At 38.8% G+C, this 22,256-nt stretch overlaps 2 protein-coding genes across 2 annotated transcripts; both read right to left on the bottom strand.

The window, feature by feature from the left end:
* Window positions 1-616: 616 nt before the first annotated feature.
* Window positions 617-3,414, bottom strand: LOC111522539 (olfactory receptor 4N2). Its single transcript, XM_023186636.2, has one exon. The coding sequence runs from the start codon at window positions 3,409-3,411 to the stop codon at window positions 2,488-2,490; it is 924 nt and encodes a 307-aa protein (XP_023042404.1). The 5' UTR covers window positions 3,412-3,414; the 3' UTR covers window positions 617-2,487.
* Window positions 3,415-21,125: 17,711 nt separating this feature from the next.
* LOC111522566 (olfactory receptor 4M1) lies at window positions 21,126-22,241 on the bottom strand. The gene has a single exon (XM_023186665.1). The coding sequence runs from the start codon at window positions 22,152-22,154 to the stop codon at window positions 21,213-21,215; it is 942 nt and encodes a 313-aa protein (XP_023042433.1). The 5' UTR covers window positions 22,155-22,241; the 3' UTR covers window positions 21,126-21,212.
* Window positions 22,242-22,256: the final 15 nt, after the last annotated feature.

Here is a 22,256-nt window from a genome sequence, read left to right as displayed (position 1 = left end):
AGAAGGAGAGAGTAGAACAGTGGTTGTCAGGGGTTTTGAAGTGAGAGAAAACGGGAATATGTTGGTCAAAGGGTACAAATTTTCAGCCATAAGATAAACACATTCTGGGTAACTAATGTACAACATGGATGGTGATTAATGTGGTAATTTGATTGTGGTAATCATTATACAATGTATATGTGTATCAAATTATCATTTCATATACCTTGAATATATTTGATCTTTGTCAATTAAATATTTATAAATTTAAAAATCTACCAAAGAAATAAATCATTTCAATTTCTGTATAATAACAAAGAACTATCTAAAATGGAAATTAAGAAATTTATCTCATTTCCATTAGAACCAAAATATAAAATATTTAGGAGTAAACTTAACCAAGGAGGTGAAAGACTTGTACACTTAAACTATAAAACATTGATGAAAGAAATTAAAGCAGATGCAAATAAATGGAAAGACTTTCTACGTTAATGGAATAGAACAATTAATATTGTTAAAATATCCACACTGCCGGAAGCAATCTATAGATTCAATGCAATCTCTGTGAAAATCCCAACATCATTTTTTAAAGAAATTTTCAAAAATCCTAAAATTCATGTGGAGGCACTAAGACTCATGAAGTGACATGGAGAGGGAAAAAGGTGGCAAGAAGGTTTTATTTAGGAGGGAAGAAATGTGGTTACATGCTAAAGGTTACACCCAATAGGGAGGACAAAGTTCATGTTATAGATGAGAGAAAGGAGAGTTACTAGAGTAATTGCCTTTAGTAGAGAGGAGGGGATGGAATCTGGTGCACAGGCGGAAGGGTTTACTTCTGTAGGAGCAGGAGCAGGTCACCCAGTCTCAGGAGAAGTTACAGGAAACTTAATCACAGATGCAGGTTGTATAGTGGTAGTGATGGGAGATTAAGGAATTCTCACCTGCTACCTGTCTCAGTAAAACAGGAAGCAACAGAAACAGAGTGAGAATGGAGAAGGATTATTTGAAGATTCAGACCACTTTTTCTATAGTCTGAATATTTTTACCATGTACATAATTTATATTCATAAGTATAAACTTGGTTATTATCAAAAATAAAATACTTTAAAACTCAATTTTAGACCCCCTTGCATTTGGGGTTCCAGATTTTTTTGATGCTGCCCATTAAATGTACTCATATGAGATTTGAATTTGTAGTAAGCTAGTTAGGCAGGGAGGTAGTAGGAGAGGCTTCTGTTGTACTAGGGGCGATTTGATAGGTCCAGAGTGATTCTGGATCATTAACTTGATCCCAGGCACATGGCTAAAGTTGTAGTGTTTTTCAGACAACAGATGGCTAAGATTGTATAGCAAGAACAACTTCCCTGACAACATAGGTCACCTGTGTTAGTCTGTAAGGCGTCTCTGGATGTCCAGCCTATAGTCTGCTCTTTTAGACTTTCCAGAGATTTTGAGAACACCTAACTCTCGATATTAAATAATGTTTTGTTTAAAATAGCTAGAATGGTTTCTTCTCTCTGACACAAAATCCTGATTGGTCTACCAAAGGACTATCATTATTAAACTTAGAGTGAAATCCATTGGCAATAAGGTCAAACATACAGCTAAAAGTCATAAAAATTTGCTAGGATTAATAATGAAGCTCTAGAAAAAAAAAGTAAAATGTTTTTGTGACCTTTTTCAATAAAAGTAACCAGCTTTCTTTTGCCACTCTCTGCTTATTTATGGAAGAAAAATTGGTAGTTTAATATCTTTCAAAGTGCACTTACAAATATAATATTCTCCTCTTAATGATATTTTTAAACTCTTTGATATCTGCATAGAATCTTGAGTTTACAGCCCTAAGTCGTTTACAAACTTTCAGTAGAGGAATCACTCTTTTGCTTAAAGCCACAGAATGGCTTCTTATTGTAATAAAATTAAAACTCATATTTACTATGTAGACCATATGTTTTTGACACTACCATTATCTCCAACTTTAAGCCTAATCATTTTCTCATTAAATTACTATATTCCAGGTAACATGGACTTAATCGTATTCCTCAAATATACCAAGTTCTTCATCATCTTTGAGTTTTTACACTACCTGTGCCCTCTATCTATAGCCCCAAATGTTTGCATGTTTGGCTTCTTCAGTTTATCTAGATATGATCCAAAATGTCAGCTCCTCAAGGCCTTTTTTGATTGTTAAACACAAATTTGTTACTTCCAATCCAGAGTCACAATTTATCATTTCACTTTTCTTTTTAGTTTTTACAGAGCAATATCTCTTCCTGAAACTATGCTGTTTATTTTCTACCTTAATGGTGATCTATTTTTACTAGTTTTTACTATTTTTACTATATCTCTTGGAGAGCAGATAGACCTTATCTGCCTCGTTAATTTCTTTCTTCAGATCCTAGAATAGTCCTGACAAATGGGAGATATTCAATGATTGCAGTGCTTGGAAATAAATCAATTTCAGAAAAAATGCTACACTCTATTTTTATTCTCCCCCCGCCCCCTTTTTCAGGCTATGTGCTTATTAAACACCTTTTTCATGGAAGCTTTCACTTCCTGGTTGCGAAGGGTGTAAATGACAGGATTCAACAAAGGAAAAATCACTGTATGGAAGAGAGAAACCACCTTGTCAGCTGGGAAAGCCCTGAAGGGGCGCGTGTAGATGAAGATGCCAGGTCCAAACATGAAGAATATAACAATGATATGGGTGGTGCATGTGGACATGGCCTTGTTTTTCGCCTCAGAAGAAGACCCTCGTATGCGACAAAGAATGACTGCATAGGAGGCCAGAAGCCCCAGAAAGCACAGAAGTGTCATCAGGCCACTGTTGAAGACCATCAGAAGCTCCACCACAAACGTGTCGGTGCAGGCTAGCTTGATGACCTGTGGGACATCACAGAAAAAGTTGTCCAGCTGATTTGGGCCACAAAAAGGCAAGCGGAGGATGAGGGCCACCTGGATAATGGAGTGGACAAAACCCCCAAGCCACAGAGCCAACAACATTGCATAGCAGGCTCTAGGGTTCATGACAGTTGAATAGTGCAGAGGCCGGCAGATGGCGATGTAGCGGTCAAAGGCCATCACAACAAGGAGTAATCCCTCCCCGCCTCCAAGGAAGTGTAAGAAAAAGAGCTGAGTGATGCAGCCTCGGTAGGAGATTACCTTCTTCTCAGAGAGGAAGTCCACCAACATCCTGGGAGCCACAATGAAGGAGTAGGATGCATCCAGGAAGGCCAAGTTGCCCAGAAAGAAATAGAGGGGGGCTGTGAGGCCAGGATCTGACCTTATGGTGAAAATAATGAGAAAATTTCCAGGGAGGATGATGAAGTAGAAAATTAAAACTAGCACAAAGACCAGGAGCTGAATATCTTGAGACTGGGTCAGACCAAGGAGGATGAATTCTGTTATCACTGTTCTGTTCTCGCTTTCCATTTCCCTGGCCTGCAGTACATTAACAAGCAGAATTAATTGTTATTACTATGTCTCTGTGTCTTCCAAATAGATACTAGTTCTATTGCTAAAAAATATTTGGCACATACAGTACTTCAGCTAAAAACAACACTTCCCATCCCTCTCTTATTCTGCGTAAACTCTATTACCTTAATTTCTCCAAATTTAAAGTGACAACAAAATACAGTTCTCAAAGCTACAGTTTTATTCCCATTCAACCACGTGCTTCTACAGAATCATTTTCCATGTCAGGAGTCTGGCATCCTCCAAGCTGGGATTCCTGCATCCTCCACACTAGGATTCCTGCATCCTCCACTCTGGGATTCCTGCATCCTCCATGCTGGGATTCCTACATTCTTAAATCATTCAAGTTTCCTAATGGAAACACAACCTAACTTCGAATCTGAAGGTCTTTGAGTTTTTGTGGTTATACTGTGCTTGAGGCTTAGCTCTTTTCTTGGGATTAGACCCTTTTTCTCCTTGTCCACACCACCCCAAAATTTCCCTAGACATTTTCTTCCCTCAATTCCTGTGTAATTTCCAGTTCCTAGCTGGTAACTCTCTTCCTTGCCCTCTGACTAATCATCTAATGTACTTCTTATTATACTCCTTCTGGTCTGATATCCTTGTATACTCTTTTCCCAGACTGTTCACCAGAATCCCAAGCTGTAGCTCCACTTTTGACCTAACACAGACATAGTGCTCCAGCCATAACTCTGTTTGAGCACCACTCTTGTGGCCACTCCACACCTGCATGCAGCTAATTTAGCACTTTTTGAGCTTCAAATACTAATAAACTCAACACATTTCTTTCTCTGTTCCCAGTATGACACCCAAGACAGAGCCTTTTAACAAACAATATGCTACAATATAAAATTTGCAAATACAAAACTTCAAAATGTCATTATCTCAACTCATAAAATCATAGCATAGATACACTGTAAGTAGCCATAAAGATACTGTAGTCTTATTCTTCCATTTCAAAGATGAGAAAACAAAAGCTCCTGTGGTTATATTACTTAAGTTTAGACTGAGTTTTATTTTTTGCTCTGCTTGATAAGTAGTAGGATAAGGCAAGTGTATACTATTCAGTTTAAATAGATAAAGAATTTTTTAATCACAGCTTTAATGAATGAATGTTCTTTTCTTGCATTTGAATAACTAAAAATAATATTGCTAATCTAAAATCAGTCCCATATTGCTTTGATTTGTAAGTTCAACCTTCTTTAAATAAAAACAATGTGCATTGTGAAGAAAATTCATATTTAAAATTCAGATTGTTTCATGGTGTATACTCATTCCAGAAGGTGCACATGATAATCCACCAAAGTATAGGAAGAGCATAGTAATTTATCTATATTTAGTAGATGTAAAACATTTTATACATATCACAATATTTCATTCTTTTCTAAATTCACTGTTTAATATTTATAACGGATAACATATTAGTACAATGGTTTATATATACTTTATAAATAAATATGCATACATTTAAGCTTATATAGTCAAAAAATGTCTTATGGGAATAAATTTTTTAAGTTTGAAAATTGCTAGCCTACAACAAAATACAAACTATAATATGAAAGGATATTCTTCATGTGATTTAACTAAGCAGTGTATTTGTTTTAAATAAGCGCTCCAGCGGCAGGGCGCAGTGGCTCATGCCTGTAATCCCAGTACTTTGGGAGGCCAAGGTGGGTAGATCACGAGGTCAGGAGATCGAGACCATACTGGCTAACACGGTGAAACCCCCTCTCTACTAAAAAAATACAAAAAAATTAGCTGGGCATGGTGGCGGGCACCTGTAGTCCCAGCTACTGAGGAGGCTGAGGCAGGAGAATGGTGTGAACCCAGGAGGCAGAGCTTGCAGTGAGCTGAGATCGAGCCACTGCACTCCAGCCTGGGTGGCAGAGCGAGACTCCATCTCAAAATAAATAAATAAATAAATAAATAAATAAATAAATAAATAAATAAATAAATAAATAAGTGCTCTAGCACATGGGGTGCAGAAGGAAGGGAAAATCTTTGACAGAAAATGCTACTGTGACAGTACCTAGAAAAGAAAGTCTAGAAGATAGAGTATGAGGGAAGAAAGAAGAGAGAAATAGCAAATCAAACAAACAAGCAAACACCAAAAGACAGTGCATATATAGAGTGTCATCTTAAGGTACGTATTTTAAGAAGCATTAAAACTATCTGATTTATGTATCCCTAGAGCAGAATAGAATGGTTAATACAGACATTTCTGGATGTTACTTACAGCCACAGGTGGAATTTATGAAAGTCATCCTTTAACACATCATCATATATACATATGCAAATACCACATGAACACACACATATGCACACAAATACATACAGACACACACTAATTGTAATAGGAAAAAATATTTTGTAGGTCCTTCAAATGAGCTTTTCTGCTCAATGTCTTAACCTTTCCCCCCTTTGCCAGCCATTTGTCTCAACATTTATTCTACTATCTGCCTATATAAATATTTCCTTAAATCAAGAGCCCCTTCTACAGTCGACACTTGAACAATGCAGGAGTTAAAGGGACAGAACCCCTGTGCAATAAAAAATTAGCATATACCTTGACTCCCTAAAAACTTAACTTCTAATGATTACTGTTGATCAGAAGCTTTGCTGGTAACATAAACAGTTGAATAACAAATATTTTTATGTTTTATGTATTATATACTATATTCCTTCAATAAAATAAGCTACAGAAAATAAAATATAACAAAATCATAAGGAAAGGAAGATATAAATAGTGTTCACTAAGTGGAAGTGGATCATCATAAAATTCTTATCCTTGTCATCTTCCCACTGAGTGACTGAGGAGGAGAAGGAAGAAGAAGAGTTCGTTTTGTTGTCTCAGGTGTGGCAGAGGTGGAAGAAAATCCACGTATAAGTGGACCCATGTGGTTCAAATCCATGTTTTTCTGGGATCAACTGTACTTATTCGTATGTTTTATGCATCCCACATACTCACATAGAATGAAGTATTTCTTGATGTGTTAGCATTTAACAATATACCAGAGACTTTTGAGGATTTCTGAAAGACTTTGAAATTGAAGGTTATAAACTCTTCCATTCTGCGTGTGTCCCAGCCTCACTGTTATTTTTCTACTGTTTCTTAACAGATGGGATTCTGTACTACTTGACATCTTGATCAACTTTCTGCCCTGTCCCATTTCCATCTTTGAATCAGTTCTACCTTCTCTAAATGGTGGTTGGAATAGACACAGAGACTAATCAGATGAGCATTCCTCTAAGCAAAATAAAATAAGTGTCTTCCAAAAAAAAAAAAAAATCCATAAATGATGGCATCATCAGAGTAAAGTGTTTTATTTTAGCCAAATTAGTAGAGAAAGTTCTGTCAAAAGTCTGTACCATACCCTCCTCACTATCTCTAATCCTTCTTGCCATTTCAACTAATTCACAGATTCATCCGTTTCTGGCCATGATGACACACTACAGAAATAGGGAAGATGAAGGAGAAGGGTTCACCGCATTTGCAGGCTGGAGACACAGAAACATCTCCAGGCAACTCTGTGTGTGCATGCCTGGAGTCCGAACTGTGGTCAGATGGGCTCCTGGAGCCAGGTGTTTAGAGATCCTGTGTGCTTAACTCCACCTCCTTTCTTATTTTCCTTTTTCTCTCTTTCTTTATTCATCAATAAGCAGTTCATTTTCTTTTTTTTTTTACTGGTTGTGATTTCTTTTCCCTGTTAATGTGTTGCCTGCTCTTTTTCCCCTCTCTGTGTCTTTCTGGCTTCATTTATTTTATTCTCTTTAAATATTGTGCTTTATTATTTTTTCTTTCTTCTCCCTTAAATGTATCTATGTTTTTTCACTCCAAAATGTTTTCACTCTCTCCCCTTTTCCTCTATGTTCATGGCTACTCCATTCTACCCCACGCCTGTCTTGCTAATACATCTAAAAACAAAACAAAACAAAACAGAAAATCTCATTGTCATTTTCTTTCCTAACAAGACTGAGAAATGTGTGTGCTTCCTGCCGTCTTCCATTTTAAATATTAAGTCTACAAAATGAAAATGTATAATTCACTCTTCAGTAATAACCATTTACTGTTAAGTGGTATTCTTGCAATTGGCCAACTCTGAGTCACTTATCAATTACTTCATATATACATATATATGTGTGTGTGTATATATATACATATATGCACATATATATTGCTTGTAAGTGAAACTGATAAAAATGAGATAATTCTTTTTAAAAAAAAAGTTAATTTCATTAGTAGCATCCTAATGAAATAAATATATTGAATAAAAATTTCAAAACTAGGGATGTAATAGTAGTAGTTAGTAATAACTTACTAACTACACAAGGTTAGTGAATTATTTAAGTATGAAATAATAAGTTTTGCATTTTCTAAAAAGTATGAATCAAGCTGAGAACATAACAGAAAATTTAATTTATTCTGATGCTGATGATGAGTACATAAAGCACTAAACAAATGTATAGATTCTTAGCCAGAAAATTTATTCATCAATCAAATGAGATGGCCAGATTAAATGACCTCTAAATTCCATTTGAATGTCAGCTTTTTAGGCAATGTAATAACATAAAAGGATCCCTGGTTTGGGAATCAAGTCTCTGACTCTCATGCCTTGACTTAGCAATTAACTTAGTGTGTGATTCTTGGAAAGTTACTTAGCTTTCAGAAGCCTGAGTTTTCATCTAGCAAATAGATTAATGTATTGACTCTTTGGGTTCGATGTGGGTAACATGATGACCAAATGAGGTGATGATGAGGATCAAATGAGGAATTCATTCAACTATGCTTCAACCAAAGTTAATCCTGAAAATATTTAGATGTTAAAAGTAGTTATATTGAATGGACAGAATGCTGCTAGATCTCCTGTCAATGTCTTTGAGTAACCCCTGGGATAATGGTAGTTGCATAAATCTGAATAGTTAATAGAGACAAATTGTGGAGGGTCAGTAACATAAAATTGCCAATGCAGCTAGTGGTTTGTATATCAAACTTTTTTCAGTTCTACAACTTTCTGTCAAAATTCTGTGAATGAATGATAGAACCATATGCAACAGTAGAAACTTTCATACCTGCTGAATGTGAAAATGAAGAGGTCAAGGACTTATCTTCTGCAAAATCATAAAATCTGTTAAGTTTTTCTCTGGAGCTTTTAGCTTGCCATTTCTGCATCTTCCTCCCTTTTCTTCCATGTTTAATAAGGAAAATGATACACATCAGTCACTTGTAGGATCTTTGGTTTTTAACACGTCGATTCTCTCAGTCTATGGAAAATTATAATAGAATTAAAAGTTTTGTTCACCAGTAAAGTAATCCCAAGCATTAAATGCAGATGGAGATCTATTAGGAGAGAGAATACATAGTGCCCCACTGCTGAATTTAGACCTTAGCCTGTGGCTATTCCTGCTTTTACTCTGACCTGTCTATTCAACTGCAATCTAAGATATCAGGTAAACAAGTAAAATAGTTGCAATATTTTTTCTATTGTCCCTTTCTTCTTGTTTCTTATATATATATGAAGAGCTCCAGAAATTTAAGCCTTCAGGGATCTTATGTTACTCTCACAAAGTAGCCATCCCCCCTCTCCAAGTAAGACTAACCAATTCTGCCATTGTTCATAAATGTTGGTTGCCACATGAGGAACCTTAGATTTTAAAATCTCTCTATTGTAATGGAGAAAGTGCTTTTGAGATTTGAGACTACCATGACCCACTGAATGCTTCCAAAGGGAGTTATTAGGCAAACTATATTAGTTATCAACTAAATAAGGCAAAGAAAAATACCAGAGCTTTGCAAGAACTAAATTTTTTAAAATGTGCTACATAATACCAAGATGACTTACTTTCTAGTTCTAAAACAAAAATCCTATTGTGAAAAAGACAGAACCCTATTCAGAAGCATATTTATTAGTACAGAAGTAAATAGAAGTTTGAGAGAAGTAAATTTACATGTTATAATTAAAATTCAAAAGGAGAAAAATATTAAATAAATGATGAGAGATTATTGCTTTGTACCACAAAAACAAGCTGGGGTAGGATGAGGCAAAAAATACGTGTGTGTGTGTGTGTGTGTATATACAGACTCAAATTTTTCTTTTTTTTTTTTTTTTTTTTTTTTGAGACGGAGTCTCGCTCTGTCGCCCAGGCTGGAGTGCAGTGGCCGGATCTCAGCTCACTGCAAGCTCCGCCTCCCGGGTTTACACCATTCTCCTGCCTCAGCCTCCTGAGTAGCTGGGACTACAGGCGCCTGCCACCTCGCCCGGCTCGTTTTTTGTATTTTTTAGTAGAGACGGGGTTTCACTGTGTTAGCCAGGATGGTCTCGATCTCCTGACCTCGTGATCCACCCGTCTCGGCCTCCCAAAGTGCTGGGATTACAGGCTTGAGCCACCGCGCCCGGTCAAATTTTTCAATTAAAGTCTTCACCAAACTGTAGAGGGTGGCTGGCAAGATGGCCAAATAAGAGCAACTCCAGTCTGCAGCTCCCAGCAAGACCAATGCAGAAGGTGGGTGACTTCTGCATTTCCAACTGAGGTACCCAGCTCATCTTACTGGGACTGGTTAGACAGTGACTGCAGCCCACTGAGGGTGAGCCAAAGCAGTGTGGGGGGCATCACCTCACCTGGGAAGTGGAAGGGTTCAGGGAACTCCCTCCCCTGGCCAAGGGAAGCCATGAGAGACTGTGCTGAGAAGAACAGTGCATTCCAACCCAGATACTAAGCTTTTCCCAAGGTTTTCCAACCTGCAGACCAGGAGATTCCCTCGGGTGCCTACAACACCAGGGCCCTGGGTATCAAGCACAAAACTAGGCAGCCATTTGGGCAGACACTGAGGTAGATGCAGGAGTTTTTTTCATACCCCAGTGGCACCTGGAATGCCAGCAAGACAGAACTATTCACTCCCCTGGAAACAGGGCTGAAGCCGGGGATTCAAGTGGTCTATCTCGGGGAAGCCATCCCCATGGAGCCCAGCAAGCTAAGATCCACTGGCTTGAAATTCTCACTGCCAGCACAGCACTCTGAAGTCGACCTGGGACACTCGAGCTTGGTGGGGGTAGGGGGATCTGCCACTACTGAGGCTTGAGTAGGCACTTTTCCCTTCACAGTGTAAATAAAGCCACCAGGAAGTTTGAACTGGGCAGAGCCCATCATAACCCAGCAAAGCAGCTATAGCCAGACTGCTTCTCTAGATTCCTCCCCGCTGGGCAGGGTATCTCGGAAAGAAAGGCAGCATCCCCAGTCAGGTGCTTATAGATAAAACTCCCATCTCCCTGGGACAGAGCACGTGGGGGAAAGGGCGGTTGTAGGCACAGCTTCAGCAGACTTAAATGTTCCTACCTGCTGGCTCTGAAGAGAGCAGCAGATCTCCCAGCAAAGCACTTGAACTCTGCTAAGGGACAGACTGCCTCCTCAAGTGGCTCCCTGATGTCTGTGCCTCCTGACTGGAAGACACCTCCCAGCAGGGGTTGACAGACACCTCATACAGGAGAGCTCCAGCTGGCATCTGGCTGGTGCCCCTCTGGGACAAAGCTTCCAGAAGAAGGAACAGGCAGTAATCTTTGCTGTTCTGCAGCAGCTACTGATGATACTTAGGCAAAAAGGGTCTGGAGTGGACCTCCAGCAAGCTCCAGCACATCTGCAGCTGAGGGTCCTGACTGTTAGAAGGAAAACTAACAAACAGAAAGAAGTAGCATCAACATCAACAAAAAGGACATCCACCCAAAAACCCCATCTGAAGGTCACCAACATAAAAGAACAAAGTTAGATAAGTCCACAAAGATGAGGAAAAACCAGAGCAAAAAGGCTGAAAATTTCAAAAAACCAGAACACTTCTTCTCCTCCAAAGGATCACAACTTCCTGCCAGCAAGGGAACAAAACCAGACGGAGAATGAGTTTGACGAGTTGATAGAAGTAGGCTTCCAAAGATGGGTAGTAGCAAACACCTCTGAGCTAAAAGAGCATGTTCTAACACAACACAAGGAAGCTAAGAACCTTGAAAAAGGTTAGAGCAATTGATAACTAGAATAACCACTTTAGAAAAGAACATAAATAACCTGATGGAGCTGAAAAACACAGCACGAGAACTTCATGAAGCACACACAAGTACTAATAGCCAAATCGATTGAGCAAAAGAAAGGATATTAGAGCTTGAAGATCAACTTAATGAAATAAAGCATGAAGACAAGATTGGAGAAAAAAGATTGAAAAGGAATGAACAAATCCTCCAAGAAATATGGGACTATGTGAAAAGACCAAACCTACGTTTGATTGATGTACCTGAAAGTGACAGGAAGAATGGAACCAAGTCAAAAAACACTCTTCAGGATATTATCCGGGGGAACTTCCCTACCCTAGCAAGACAGGCCAACATTCAAATTCAGGAAATACAGAGACCACCATAAAGACACTCCTCGAAAGAACAACCTCAAGACACATAATCATCAGATTCACCAAGGTTGAAATGAAGGAAAAAATGTTAAGAACAGCCAGAAAGAAAGGTCAAGTAATTACCCACAAGGGGAAGCCCATCAGACTAACAGTGGATCTCTCTGCAGAAACCCTACAAACCAGAAAGAAGTGGGGACCAACATTCACCATTCTTAAAGAAAAGAATTTTCAAACCAGAATTTAATATCCAGCCAAACTAAGCTTCATAAGCAAAGGAGAAATAAAATCCTTTACAGATAAGAAAATGCTAAGAGATTTTTGTCACCACCAGCCCTACCTTACAAGAGCTCTAGAAGGAAGCACTAAATATGGAAAGAAAAACTGGTACCAGCCACTGCAAAAACATACCAAATTGTAAACACCATCGACACTATGAAGAAACTGTATCAACTAATGGGCAAAATCACCAGCTAACATCATAATGACAGGATCAAATTCACACATAACAATGTTAACGTTAAATGTAAATGGGTTAAGTCCCCAATTAGAATACACAGACTGACAAATTGGATAGTGACTCAAGACCCATTGGTGTGCTGTATTCAGGAGACCCATCTCACATGCAAAGACACATAGGCTCAAAATGAAGGCATGGTGGAAGATTTACCAAGCAAATTGAAAGCCAAAAAAAAAGCAGGGGTTGCAATCCTAGTCTCTGATAAAACAGGCTTTAAACCAACAAAGATTAAAAAAGACAAAGAAGAGCATTACATAATGGTAAAGGGTTCAATGCAACAAGAAAAGCTAACTATCCAAAATACATGTGCACCTACTACAGAAGCATCTATATTCATAAAGCAAGTCCTTAGAGACATGCAAAGAGACTTACATTCCCACACAATAATAGTGGGAGACTTTAACACCTCACTGTCAATATTAGACAGACAGATCAATGAGACAGAAAATTAACAAGGATATTCAGGACTTGAACTTAGCTCTGGACAAAGTGAACCTAATAGACTTCTACAAAACTCCCCACTCCAAATCAATAGAATATACATTCTTCTCAGCACCACGTCACACTTATTATAAAATTGACCACATAATTGGAAGTAAAACAGTCCTCAGCAAATGCAAAAGAACAGAAATCATAACAAATAGTCTCTCAGACCACAGTGCAATCAAATTAGAACTCAGGATTAAGAAACTCACTCAAAACCACAAAACTACATGGAAACTGAATAACCTGCTCCTGAATGACTACTGGGTAAATAACAAAATTTAGGCAGAAATAAATAAGTTCTTTGAAACCAATGACAACAAAGATACAATGTACCAGAATCTCTGGGACACAGCTAATGCAGTGTTTAGAGGAAAATTTATAGCACTAAATGCCAACAGCTTAAAGCAGGAAAGATCTAAAATTGACACCCTGACATTACAATTAAAAGAACTAGAGAAGGAAGAGCAGATAAATTCAAAAGCTAGCAGAAGACAAGAAATAACTAAGATCAGAGCAGAACTGAAGGAGATAGCGACACAAAAAAACCCTTCAAAAAATCAGTGAATCCAGGAGCTGGGTTTTTGAAAACATTAACAAATAAATAGACCACTAGCCAGACTAATAAAGAAGAAAAGAGAGAAGAATCGAATAGACACAATAAAAAATGATAAAGGGGATATCACCACTGATCCTACAGAAATACAAACTACCATCAGAGAATACTACAAACACCTCTACACAAATAAACTAGAAAATCTACAAGAAATGGACAAATCCCTGTATATACACCCTCCCAAGACTGAACCAAGAAGAAGCTGAATCCTTGAATAGACAAATAACAAGTTCTGAAATTGAAGCAGTAATTAATAGCCTACCAACCAAAAACAGTTCAGGACCAGACAGATTTACAGTCAAATTCTACCAGAGGTACAAAGAGGAGCTGGTACCATTCCTTCTGAAACTATTCCCAACAGTAGAGAAAGGAACTCCTTCCTAACTCATTTTACTAGACCAGCACATCCTGATACCAAAACTGGAAGAGACACACACACACATAAAGGAAAATTTCTGGCCAATATCCCTGATGAACATCGATGCAAAAATCCTCAATAAAATACTGGCAAACCGAATCCAGCAGCACATCAAAAAGCTTATCCACCACAATCAAGTTGGCTTCATCCCTGAATGCAAGGCTGGTTCAACAAACCCAATCGGTAAAGATAATCCATCACATAAATAGAACCAATGACAAACACCACATGATTATCTCAATAGATGCAGAAAGACCTTCAATAAAATTCACCCCTTCATGCTAAAAACTCTCAATAAACTAGGTATTGATGGAATTTATCTCAAAATAACAGCTATTTATGACACACCCACAACCAATATCATATCTAATGGGTGAAAGCTGGAAGCATTCTCTTTGAAAACCAGCACAAGACAATGATTCTCTTTCTTACCACTCTTATTCAACACAGTAATGGAAGTTCTGGCCAGGGCAATCAGGGAAGGGAAAGAAATAAAGGTATTCAAATAGGAAGAGAGGGAGGTAAATTGTCAAAGTTTACAGATGACATGATTATTATTTAGAAAACCCCATCATCTTAGCCCAAAATCTCCTTAAGTTGATAAGCAACTTCAGCAAAGTCTCGGGATACAAAATCAATGTGCAAAAGTTACAAACATTCCTATACACCATTAATAGACAAACAGCCAAATCATGAGTGAACTCCCATTCACAATTTCTTTAAAGAGAATAAAATACCTAGGAATACAACTAACGAGGGATATGAATGACCTCTTCAAGGAGAATTACAAACCACTGCTCAAGGAAAAAAGAGAGAACACAAACAAATAGAAAAACATTCCATGCTCATGGATAGGAAGAATCAATATCATGAAAATGGCCATACTGCCCAAAGTAAGTCATAGATTCAATGCTATACCCATCAACCTACCATTGACTTTCTTCACAGAATTAGAAAAAAGTACTTTAAATTTCATATGGAACCAAAACAGAGCCTGTATAGCCAAGACAATCCTAAGCAAAAACAACAAAGCTGGAGGCATCACACTACCTGACTTCAAACTATACTACAAGGCCACAGTAACCAAAACAGCATGGTACTGGTACCAAAACAGATATATAGACCAATGAAACGGAAAAGAGGCCTTAGAAATGACGTCACACATCTACAACCATCTGAATTTTAACAAGCCTGACAAAAACAAGGAATGGCAAAAGGATTCCCTATTTAATAAATGGTGTTGTAAAAACTGGCTAGACATATGTAGAAAACTGAAACTGAACCCCTTTCCTGCACTTTAGTCACTTAGTAGCCACCTTGGTTATCAGTTAGACACAGCATCACAGTGCTTCTGTTCAAGTAATCCTTTTTCTATTTAATAATGGCTCCAAAATGCAAGAGTAGTAATGCCGGCATATTGTTATAATTGTTCTATTTTATTAGTTATAAATCTGTTACTGTGCCTAATTTATAAATTAAATTTTATCATAGGCATGTATGTATAGGAAAAACATGGTATATAAAGGGTTTGGTACTATCCATGGTTTCAGGCATCCACAGATCTCTTGGAACATCTCTCCTATGGATAAAAGAAGACTACTGTATAATTATATATATATATGTGTGTGTGTGTGTGTGTGTATATATACCCAACCTTTTCTCCTAGTCACATGTTTGACTGAAATTTGTTCTCTGATAATTTTGTCCTCCGTGAATCCGGCTCAGTTATTCCAAGAGTTTGCCAAATGTTCCCCCTTTTCTTCATTGATATTAGTTTCTAATTTCAGATAATATTCCTAAGTAAGCAATTAGTTATCACACTATTTTTATGACTTTTTCCTTTGTATTACTAGCTTCAATGTTTTCAGTAAATATCCTTCTATAGTACAGTGTGCTGGTGTTTGAAGAGCATATCAAATCAGTGGTCCCTTCGTGTCTGGAATTTGCGAGTTCTTGGTCTCACTGACTTCAAGAATAAAGCCGTGGACCCTAGCAGTGAGGGTTACAGTTCTTAGAGATGGTGTGTCCGGAGTTTGTTCCTTCAGATGTTCAGATGTGTCCACAGTGTCTTCCTTCTCGTGGGTGCGTGGTCTTGTTGGCTTCAGGAGTGAAGTTGCAGACCTTCAAGGTGAGTGTTACAGCTCATTAAGGGCACGTGGACCCAAAGAGTGAACAGCAGCAAGATTTATTGTAAAGACCAAAAGAACAAAGTTTCCACACTGTGTAAGAGAATCTTAGTTGGCTGCCACTGCTGACTTGGCAGCCTGCTTTTGTTCCCTTATCTAACCCCACCCACATCCTGGTGATTGGTCCATTTTGCAGAGAGCTGATTGGTCCATTTCACAGAGAGCTGGTTGGTCCGTTTTACAGAGAGCTGATTGGTCCCTTTTGACAGAGTGTTGATTGGTGCATTTACAATCCCTGAGCTAGACACAGTGCTAGACAGAAAAGTTCTCCAAGTCCCCACTAGGTTAGCTAGATACAGAGTACTGATTGGTGTATTTACAAACCTTGAGCTAGACACAGAGTACTGATTGGTGTGTTTACAATCCTTTTGCTAGACACAGAGTGCCGATCGGTGCATTCACAATCCCTCAGGTAGACATAAAGGCTCTCCAAGTCCCCACTAGACCCAGGAGCCCAGCTGGCTTCACCTTGTGGATCCCGCACCAGGGCGGCAGTTGGAGCTGCCTGCCAGTCCCGCACTGTGTGCCCTCAGCCCGCACTCCTCAGCCCTTGGGTGGTTGGTGGTACCGGGTGCTGTGGGGCAGGGGGCAGCGCCCGTTGGGGAGGCTCTGGCCCTGCAAGAGCCCATGGCAGAGGGGAGGCTCAGGCATGGCGGGCTGCGGGTCCTGAGCCCTGGGAGGCAGCTGAGGCCCGGCAAGAATTTGAGCACAGCGCTGGCTGGCCAGCACTGCTGGGGTACCCCACACACCCTCTGTAGCTGCTGGCCCAGGTGCTAAGCCCCTCAAGGCCTGGAACCCGGCCCAGCTGCTCCAAGTGTGTGAGCCGCGGAGGCTGTGCCTGCTCGGAACTCACCCTGGCTGGCGAGCGCCTTGCAGCCTTGGTTCCCATGGGCGCCTCTCCCTCTACACCTCCCCACAAGCAGAGGGAGCCAGCTGTGGCCTCGGTCAGCCCAGAGAGGGGCTCCCACAGTGCAGCTGCAGGCTGAAGGGCTCCTCAAGCGCAGCTAGAGTGGATGCCCAGGCCAAGGAGGTGCTGAGAGCCAGCAAGGGCTGCCAGCATGTTGTCACCTCTCACCTTTCCCAAGAACATCAGTCCTAATTTGATGAAAGATGAGTGACAAAAGGAATAGAAGTCTGGCTAGATCAAATACAGAGAAAGGATATAAGGATATAATAAGATGATACAAGATTTAGAAACATAACATCATTTTATTGTGTATGTGTGTATATATATATATATATATATATCTTTTGTACCTCATAATTTTGTGCTATGTTACAAAACATTAGAGCAGTCTACTGTTTTATTCACTTCCAGGTGATGAGAAGTCAACTCAAAATCAGGACTCATAATGTCAGTCCGTGCCTTTCAGTTCCTAGAAGAGAAGTAAGGTAGCATTGAAGATGGAAGAAGGTCACCATAAGGAAAAATTCCCAAAGCAGAAAACAAGCTTTGTGTGCCACCATTCCATCCTATGCATCCGAGGTATACTGGGTCTGGTACAAATTACCTCCTCAATTAATAAATAAAATCTCTGTAAATAAATAGTAAGTCTAGGAATAGTTATTTATTTTCATATATTCATTCCTAATGTTGACAAGGATCTAATTCACTTAAAATTTAGTCCATATTGTTTTCCATAATGGTTGAACTAGTTTACAATCCCACCAACAGTGTAAAAGTGTTCCTATTTCTCCACATCCTCTCCAGCACCTGTTGTTTCCTGACTTTTTAATGATTGCCATTCTAACTGGTGTGAGATGGTATCTCATTGTGGTTTTGATTTGCATTTCTCTGATGGCCAGTGATGATGAGCATTTTTTCATGTGTCTGTTGGCTGTATGAATGTCTTCTTTTGAGAAATGTCTGTTCATATCCTTTGCCCACTTTCTGATGGGGTTGTTTGTTTTTTTCTTGTAAATTTGTTTGAGTTCTTTGTAGGTTCTGGATATTAGCCCTTTGTCAGATGAGTAGATTGCAAAAATTTTCTTCCATTCTGTAGGTTGCCTGTTCACTCTGATGGTACTTTCTTTTGCTGTGCAGAAGCTCTTTAGTTTAATTAGATCCCATTTGTCAATTTTGGCTTTTGTTGCCATTGCTTTTGGCATTTTAGACATGAAGTCCTTGCCCATGCCTATGTCCTGAATGGTATTACCTAGATTTTCTTCTAGGGTTTTTTATGGTATTAGGTCTAACATTTAAGTCTCTAATCTATCTTGAATTAATTTTCACATAAGGAGTAAGGAAAGGATCGTTTCAGCTTTCTACTTATGGCTAGCCAATTTTCCCAGCACCATTTATTAAATAGGGAATCTTTCCCCATTTCTTGTTTTTCTCAGGTTTGTCAAAGATCAGATGGCTGTAGATGTGTGGTATTATTTCTGAGGGCTCTGTTCTGTTCCATTGGTCTATATCTCTGTTTTGGTACCAGTACCATGCTGTTTTGGTTACTGTAGCCTTGTAGTATAGTTTGAAGTCAGGTAGCGTGATGCCTCCAGCTTTGTTCTTTTGACTTAGGATTGTCTTGGCAATGCGGGCTCTTTTTTGTTCCATATGAACTTTAAAGCAGTTTTTTCCAATTCTGTGAAGAAACTCATTGGTAGCTTGATGGGGATGGCATTGAATCTATAAATTAACTTGAGCAGTATGGCCATTTTCACGATATTGATTCTTCCTATCCATGAGCATGGTATGTTCTTCCATTTGTTTGTGTCCTCTTTGATTTCACTGAGCAGTGGTTTGTAGTTCTCCTTGAAGAGGTCCTTTACATCCCTTTCTTTCTCTTGCCTGATTGCCCTAGCCAGAACTTCCAACACTATGTTGAATAGGAGTGGTGAGAGAGGGCATCCCTGTCTTGTGCCAATTTTCAAAGAGAATTTTTCCAGTTTTTGCCCATTCAGTATGATATTGGCTGTAGGTCTGTCATAAATAGCTATTATTTTGAGATACGTTCCATCAGTACTGAATTTATTGAGCATTTTTAGCATGAAGGGCTGTTGAATTTTGTCAAAGGCCTTTTCTGCATCTATTGAGATAATCATGTGGTTTCTGTCTTTGGTTCTGTTTATATGCTGGATTACGTTTATTGATTTGCATATGTTGAACCAGCCTTGCATCCCAGGGATGAAGCCCACTTGATCATGGTGGATAAGCTTTTTGATGTGCTGCTGGATCTGGTTTGCCAGTATTTTATTGAGGATTTTTGCATCAATGTTCATCAGGGATATTGGTCTAAAATTCTCTTTTTTTGTTGTGTCTCTGCCAGGCTTTGGTATCAGGATGATGTTGGCCTCATAAAATGAGTTAGGGAGGATTCCCTCTTTTTCTATAGGATCTAGAACTAGAAGTACCATATGACCCAGCCATCCCATTACTGGGTATATACCCAAAGGATTATAAATCATGCTGCTATAAAGACACATGCACACGTATGTTTATTGTGGCACTATTCACAACAGCAAAGACTTGGAATCAACCCAAATGTCCATCAGTGACAGACTGGATTAAGAAAATGTGGTACGTATACACCATGGAATACTATGCAGCCATAAAAAAGGATGAGTTCGTGTCCTTTGTGGGGACATGGATGCAGATGGAAACCATCATTCTCAGCAAACCATTGCAAGAACAGAAAACCAAACACTGCATGTTCTCACTCATAGGTGGGAACTGAACAATGAGATCACTTGGACTCGGGAAGGGGAACATCACACACGGGGGCTTATTGGTGGGGGGGGGGGATAGTATTGGGAGTTATACCTGATGTGAATGACGAGTTGATGGTTGCTGACGAGTTGATGGGTGCAGCACACCAACATGGCACAAGTATACACATGTAACAAACCTGCACGTTATGCACATGTACCCTAGAACTTAAAGTACAATAATAATAATAAAATAAGTAAAAAGAAAAGAGAGAGAAAAAGTAAAAAAAAAAAAAATTTAGTTCATATTGCATTATCAAATTCAAAATGAAGACTAAAGCTTAATACACCCAATGCATTCTTGCCCTTCAATGAAAAGATTCTCTAGTTTTGAAATTAAAAACTAATAAATTTAAGTAAAACAACAAAACCTATAAAATCAAATGTTCTAATCTACCTTTTACATTCTGAAACTTGGAGAGTAACTGAGTTTTTAGTGCCTGAGAATAGGAAATCAATCCCTAATAATTTTCTAAGGGATCATGGGAACCTATACATCTAATCTCTCAATGGGAAAGAACTCTGAATTAAGTGCGAACAAAAGCAGCACCCTACCAATTTAACATGGGGGGCAGAATTAGCAATCATGGAAAACATACAAAAGTGGCAAACGAGATGATAGTTTAGAAAAAAAATTACACGGCTAGATATCTACTAATCCCAGTCAACCTAGAAGCTTTCTCCCCAAGCCTACTTTCACTCTGAAGGATGTAAGTAGGGACTGGCTTTAAAAATTGCTAGTTTCCTGGAGGCTTCATCTGGAATGACATGAATCTCATGTATCAGCCAAATTACACTCTGCTTTGAATTCATAAAAATTGTTTTCATAATGTGATAAAATTTTGAGTTCTGTCTCCAAACTGTTGAGTGGACACCACCTGAAATATAAACTGAAATACCTTTATAAATGAATCCTCATTTTCCATCAACTCTGGAAACAAGAGAAGATAAAGGACAAATAATCTGTTTTTCCAGACCCAGCAAGATGTTTACTAGATACCATTCCACTGAGCCAACACTGAAACATGAAAACAATATTTATTTGCTAACTTGAAGCTAACTACATTCATATGCTTGCCATTTACTTCATATTTTTAATGGACATGTCTCCATGTCTTATTTATTTTTCTCAACACATTCTCCTCAAAGTCAGAGCCTCTGCAGAATAGTTACTCAATAAACAATTAGTTAAAATGTACTTTAGCAGATTATTATTTTATCTCAAATTCTAATAATGATCTGCCGGGAATTTCAGGGTGGGTGTGAGTAAATTTATTTTCATCTTAATGCCTCTATTTTTTCAATATAAAGAAGAATTAATAGAGAAAAATTATAGTAAAATTTAAAGAACACAAATGAAAGGAGGAAGTGAAGGCAGCGTTATTACTGCAAATACTTCCTGCTTTAGGACAATGATCCTCAGGAGGACTATAAAATGTATCATTTATCTTTCACTTCTCTTTACACAAAATATATTTGGTGACCAACTTCCTCATGGCTGCCTTTACTTCCTTGTTTCTCAGTGTGTAAATAATGGGATTAAGTAAAGGGAATATCACAGTATGAAACACAGATACCACTTTATCTAGGGAAAAAGAGTCAAATGGGCGAGCATAAATGTAGATGGATGGCCCAAACATTAGCACCACAATAGTAATGTGGGAATAGCAGGTGGACATGGCCCTGTTGGTATTCTCACCTGAGCCTGAATGTTTCTTGAGCATGGCCAGAAGGACGGCATAGGACATTAACAGAGCAATGAAACACACCACAGAGATCAGACCACTGCTACAGATCATCACTAACTCCTCTGGGAAGGTGTTGGCACAGGCAATCCGGACAACCTGTGTGATGTCACAGAAGTAACTGTCTAACTCATTGGGCCCACAGAAAGGAAGTCGAACAATGAGAGCCACCTGTATTATAGAATGAATGAAGCCCCCCATCCAGGAGAGAGCCACCAGGATACAGCAGAGACGTCGATTCATGATGGTAGCATAGTGGAGGGGTCGGCAAATAGCAGCATAGCGGTCAAAGGCCATCACTGTGAGCAAGAACATCTCTGAAGCCCCAACAAAGTGTAAGAAGAACAGCTGTGCAATGCATCCACCAAAGGAAATTATCTTCCTCTCCACAAAGAAGTCTATGAGCATTTTAGGGGCTGTAATGGAAGAGTACCAAATATCAAGGAAGGCCAGATTAGCCAACAGGAAATACATAGGAGAAGTCAGATGAGGGTCAAGCCTGATGGTGCAAATGATAAGGATATTTCCCGGTAGGATGAACAAATAGAAGGATAGAAATATAACAAATAGGACTAGTTGGACCTCCCGAGTCTGGGATAGGCCAGTGAGAACAAATTCTGTCACCTTGGTGTAATTTGCAGTTTCCATTTCTTCAATTTACTTTTTTCATAATATAGCTATGAAAATTAAAGAAACTATAATTAGTCCACATAGTATTTAACTAGAGTTATTCTTTCAAAATTGTCATAT

The sequence above is a fragment of the Piliocolobus tephrosceles genome, chromosome 6 (assembly GCF_002776525.5).
Source record: "Piliocolobus tephrosceles isolate RC106 chromosome 6, ASM277652v3, whole genome shotgun sequence".
In the NCBI taxonomy this organism is placed as follows: Eukaryota; Metazoa; Chordata; class Mammalia; order Primates; family Cercopithecidae; genus Piliocolobus; species Piliocolobus tephrosceles.
This window is presented reverse-complemented; position numbering and strand designations above follow the sequence as displayed.

Excerpts from the sequence above, each read along its gene's own strand:
- LOC111522539 (XM_023186636.2), bottom strand. The coding sequence starts at position 3,411 with ATGGAAAGCGAGAACAGAACAGTGATAACAGAATTCATCCTCCTTGGT.
- LOC111522566 (XM_023186665.1), bottom strand. The coding sequence starts at position 22,154 with ATGGAAACTGCAAATTACACCAAGGTGACAGAATTTGTTCTCACTGGC.